Raw genomic sequence first — 5,466 nt, forward strand, 5'->3', positions numbered from 1 at the left:
AAAAAAACTTCTAATCCATCATGACATTTTGGGGCAATCAATTTCCTCTTTCAAAAGAGACTTTTATAAGTCTATTTTCAATCATATTCACTCTCTTCTTCACACTAATGACTCACTTGCCTTCGGTGACAATATTTTAGAATAACAATCTAAGAAACTTAGATGTATCTCCATCTAATGACTTGACCGGTGACATCGACGTAGATGCGGCGAAAACAAAAGATGCAAAAAATTCTCCTGAATTCTCTTTCAATTTATAATTTAAGAGATAGGTAATATTAAGTATTTTGAAATAATATTTTTGACTAAAATAATAAATGATTGAATTTTAATGATTAATATAACTTACATTTAAAAATAAATAGAGTAGACAAATTTAAAGTCAGAATGAAATAATTACACCAACTTGTTTTTGAAAAGGAAGGTGATTATAAAAATTTCACCAAACTACTGCCAACAAAAAACTAACCACAACTGCTCTTTCTCTCTCTACATCACTCTCTCTCCAATATGACTTTGTGTGTTTGTCCTATAAGTTAAGTTATCAACAATCATAACTGTTGCTTAACGCCTCTCTAATAACCCCCACCCTACCTTTTCCATTTCCGTTTCTCATCTCTTCTCTTCAAATCACACACTCTCTCTACCTTTCTCTCATCAATGGACACTCCTCATTCCCCTTCTTCCTGTTCCTCTTCCTCCTCCTCCTCCTATTCATGGGAAGGACACGCTGCCGACACAATCAGTTTAGAGCCAGAAGAGCCGCAAACGCCGATAGCCGTCCGGCGTGCTCTTCAGCTTTTGAAATCCGGCTTGCCGGAGTTACGTCTCCAAGCCGCTCGCGACATCCGGAAACTCACGAAAACCTCGCAGCGGTGTCGGCGTCAGCTTTCTGAATCTGTCGGTCCACTCGTTTCTATGCTCCGAGTCGACTCGGCCGAGTCACATGAACCAGCGCTTCTCGCTTTGCTTAATCTCGCCGTCAAAGATGAAAAGTAAGCAACTACTTTTTCTAACAGAATTTTCTAAAAAAATTAAATAATTATACAAATCTGAAGCTGAAAGTGTATGTGCGTAGATTATTTATTGGTAGTGGCTCTTTTTTTTCCCATTTTATTCTTGTTTGAAGTGCTTTAGATTTTTTTTGGGAAATTGTGCGCTTTATTATTAAAAGTATGCGATGCCTTGAAGCCACGGACTTTGAGATTCGATCCAAAAGTTACAAATAAAACTTCAATTTGAGGTTTGTTTTTTTTATTCTTTAATTTTTAAATAATTTTGTATTAATTTTAGTATTATTTTAATCAGTATCCTATGCATAACGTTAGGATTCTCTTTCAGAGAACCAATTCTTTTGTAGATCTTTTGTACTAATAGTATAAGGTTTATGGATTTTCATTGACTGGTTTATTTGTATAGTAAGAATTATTCTTCAATTCTTGGATTCTGTTCTTTTCTGGGTCCCTTCTTTTTTTTCTTCTTTTTTTCATATCTCTTTGCATTTCATTGGTTGGTGGGAAAAATATCGTCTTTTATCTTATTTTTTTGCTATTGGTTTTCATATTCTGCCATTTTACATAGATGGTTTGTTAGCAATAATGGGTTGGGGGTGTAGAGGTAGGTTAACAATACCAACCATCTTTGACATGAATTAAGAAAGCTACTTTTCATGACTTTGTTCATCTTACTTTGGTAATTTACCATATTTTTGATTCATTGAATTCTCCATAATGAAAGAGAAAATGAGCCATCAAATTAGGTGTTTTCTGTTATATTTCCATTTTTTTTATTTTTCATGGTGATTATGTCATCTTATGACTACTAGATTTGTCAATTAAGTTGATTTTTTAATGATTATTGTTTTTGATAACTTGTATGAATATATACACTAAGTTGTCAGAAAGAATTAGATTCTTTGTTGTCAAAGCTTATCCAATTGGGTAGTGGATTTACTTTGGTTCTCATGATGCACTTTCTTTTTTACCTTTGGTTTCTTTTCCTTTTTCGCTTATTTCTTCTTTCTTAAGTAACCTCCTTTCTAAGGCTAAGGTTTTATTTGTTCTCTTTTCATCACCACTTTTTTTATTACACTTCTAAACTAGGAAATTTACTACAGTATACTCCATTTTTCATTGAGGTTATGCGTGTCTGAGGGGTGGAAAATGACTAGTTCAAAAAATAATGAAGAACGTGGGATTGTGAATAGAGACAGTGGTAGGAGGTATTGATTTTCATATCTCATGGTTGCTGAGAAATCACTTTCATTTTATGGGAGTGACCAAATTTTGTGAGGTGGAAATGAGTTGGACGCTAGTCTCAACCTCTCTACATTTTTGTTATGCCAAGCAATTGTGAAGTGATTTTCATTCCAAATTTCCTTATTCAAAACAAGCATGGACTAAAATTCCTTATTTTGGCTTGTGTTTTAATACATAATTATTGTCATTCTAGATACTTTTTGAGAAGAAAGGATACTTTTACGTTTCTATCTCACTCTCTCCCTCACATTTCTTAGCTTCTAGAGGAGTTGTTACAAGGGTCTATCTTTGTCCAACCGTAGGGTCGTCATTGAATTAATAAATGACCTAACATCATGCAAAATTGTGCTCAACAAAGAAATAAATTTATGGTATAATCTATCCATCACAAGAGTGTAAAAACAGGGGAAGAATGAGCTCAAATTATTAAAAATCAGGATTTTTATTTCTTTTGCCTGGTATGTCTAGATGCTTTGTGGCTTTTCTGCTTGGACTACACGTATTATCTTGTGTGTAGTACTTTATCTTGTGCTCTTTATTTCAGATTCCATAGTACGGATTAACTTTTTTGCTAAATAATTTTTTGTTATAACTCAGTCATATTCATAACCGCTGTTATCTTGCAGGAATAAAATCAAGATTGTGGAGGCCGGAGCATTAGAACCAATACTTAGTTTCCTCAAGTCACAAAATCCAAATCTTCAGGCATCTGCAACCGCGGCTTTGCTCACACTATCTGCTTCTTCAACCAACAAACCAATTATTAGTGCTTCTGGCGCTATTCCCCTTCTTGTGGAGATTCTTAGAGACGGGAGCCCACAGGCGAAAGCTGATGCAGTAATGGCTCTCTCTAATTTATCAACATACCCTAATAATCTTAGCATTATTCTTGAAACAAATCCAATCCCTTTCATAGTTGATATCCTCAAAACTTGCAAAAAGTCCTCCAAAACAGCTGAAAAATGCTGTGCTTTGATAGAAACTTTAGTGGATTATGATCAATGCAGAACTGTCTTGACATCTGAAGAAGGTGGGATTCTTGCAGTTGTGGAGGTTCTCGAAAACGGAACTCTCCAAAGTAGGGAGCATGCCGTTGGAACACTATTGACACTGTGCCAAAGCGATCGATGTAAATACAGGGAACCGATTCTTAGAGAAGGTGTCATTCCAGGACTACTTGAGCTCACTGTTCAAGGAACACCTAAGTCTCAGATAAAAGCGCGCACCCTTTTGCAACTACTAAGAGAATCTCCTTATCCAAGATCTGAAATTCAACCCGACACTCTCGAGAATATAGTATGCAACATCATCTCTCAGATTGACGGGGATGATCAATCTGGTAAAGCAAAGAAGATGCTGGCTGAGATGGTTCAAGTCAGCATGGAACAGAGTCTGCGACATTTACAGCAAAGGGCACTCGTGTGCACCCCAAGTGATCTCCCCATAGCTGGCGCTTCTGAAGTTTCTTTTAAGTAATAGTTGAAGTTGGCCAACAGATTATCTTTTCCCTCATCTTCTCCCCCTCTTTTGTTTTCTACTTGGGGCTTGTGAGATAAAATTTCCATATAAAAAAGGAATTAAAGGGAATAATACATTATGAATTATGCCAGTCCAGGCCATTGTGGAGGTATCGAGTCGAGTGACTGGTAATTGTCAATAAATTAAGTTGTAATACATTAAGAAACATGGTTTTGTAGTTGATTTGTAAAGAAACTGTTGTATAAAACTGTATTAGTAAAGGTTCTTTGTTCTGTTATTCTTGTTCTTCATTTTGTGATGAGTTAAACTAGCGTGAGTTCTACTGAGTAGGACAGTGTCGTACACTTTTACGATGTCGGTAAAAAGAAGTCTATTTATCGATCTATTTATATAACATCAATTTCAAATTATCCTGGTTTTAGCAAATAAAATTTGTTTTAAAAATAAATGCTATTATTACTTTTTTATGTAAAAATAATTATTATTTTTTCAACTATATTTTTTAATTACTATTCTTTACATCATTTTCAACGCATCAATAGGGTTAATTTAATAATTTTAATTATTATTCTTTACATTATTTCTAACATATTAATATAATGAATTTAATAAAAACATAATATTTTATAATAATATTATTACAATTTTTTAGTATATTAATAAAAAAAATTCTTAAGTGTCACCTCTCACTTTCTATTTTTTATTACATACAATGTAATTGTTAGTTTTAAAATCAAACGACTCACATTTTCTAACTTTTACATTCCACGGTTACTTTTTATTTTAACTTGTACATTCCAAAGTTACTATTCTTTTATTCTTTAAAGTCATTGTAACAACTAAATATTGATAGCGGTTCTATGCATTAGTCTTTAAAATTATAAATGCATGACATTTTTACCAAAATGCTAAAAATATGTCTATGTATAGCTTTGTTTCTTTTGTAGGTAGTGTGTGTATCCAATTATGTCTCATCAAGCTCACAACTAGGGTTGAAGCCCTCATGACAAGAGATCAATCAAGGAATGATTCACAATGATTCTAAGCATCATATATGGATCCCCATATTCTTCATTTATCATTTTGATCAAGAATTCATGAAGAGTTTGAAGTTTGTTTGCCTTGGAAGCCCTAATTCATCTGGGTATCTTGTGTGGCTTCCTCAGTAAGTTTCCTCAACAATTGGTCAAATTATCAATGGATACTTTATTATATATCATAGTATGCATATATGATCCTCCATAAGTCCCAAAGATCAAGAGAACTTCAAGTTTGCAAGTTTGTTCAAAGAGGTTGATCAGAGAAAGTCAACTAGTCAAAACTGAGGTTCCCTAGACCCTATGTCCTACAATTTTTGTCATATGAAATTATTCCAAGAGCAAAGTTACTCTTTATGACATTTCAAATAATTTTCATGTTGACATCAAGAGCTAGTTTTGCTTGGAAAGTCAATTTTTATTGTGAAAGACTATAGGTCATTTTGTTTGTACCCTAGTTAGAAGGTCAACTTTCAAGAACCATAACTTGCTTAATTTTCATGATATTAAGGTCATCCAAGTTTCATGATCAAATTCAATATGTCTTCTCCAACTTTGATTCTTTGAGAAATGTCAAATTCAACTTTCAAGGGCATGTTCCAAGAGGAAACATTATAGGTTATTTTGGGCCATCATCATTGAACAAACAATTTTCCTCAACTTCTAAAATGCATAACTCCCTAATGCCAAAT

The 5,466-nt window shown here is 33.7% G+C and overlaps 1 protein-coding gene across 1 annotated transcript; it reads left to right on the forward strand.

Annotated features, from left to right (window-relative positions):
• Window positions 1–459: 459 nt before the first annotated feature.
• On the forward strand, window positions 460–4,014 carry LOC127083813 (U-box domain-containing protein 4). The gene is made up of 2 exons (XM_051024151.1): window positions 460–995; window positions 2,885–4,014. The coding sequence occupies exons 1-2, from the start codon at window positions 661–663 to the stop codon at window positions 3,732–3,734; spliced, it is 1,185 nt and encodes a 394-aa protein (XP_050880108.1). The 5' UTR covers window positions 460–660; the 3' UTR covers window positions 3,735–4,014.
• The last annotated feature ends 1,452 nt before the right edge of the window (window positions 4,015–5,466 follow it).

The sequence above is a fragment of the Lathyrus oleraceus genome, chromosome 5 (genome assembly GCF_024323335.1).
Source record: "Lathyrus oleraceus cultivar Zhongwan6 chromosome 5, CAAS_Psat_ZW6_1.0, whole genome shotgun sequence".
Classification (NCBI taxonomy): Eukaryota; Viridiplantae; Streptophyta; class Magnoliopsida; order Fabales; family Fabaceae; genus Lathyrus; species Lathyrus oleraceus.

What these genes read in the sequence shown, in the direction of transcription:
- LOC127083813 (XM_051024151.1), top strand. Translation starts at nt 661, where the DNA reads ATGGACACTCCTCATTCCCCTTCTTCCTGTTCCTCTTCCTCCTCCTCC. An exon ending in CTCGCCGTCAAAGATGAAAA is followed by an intron (nt 996 to 2,884) that starts GTAAGCAACTAC and finishes GTTATCTTGCAG; the next exon opens with GAATAAAATCAAGATTGTGG.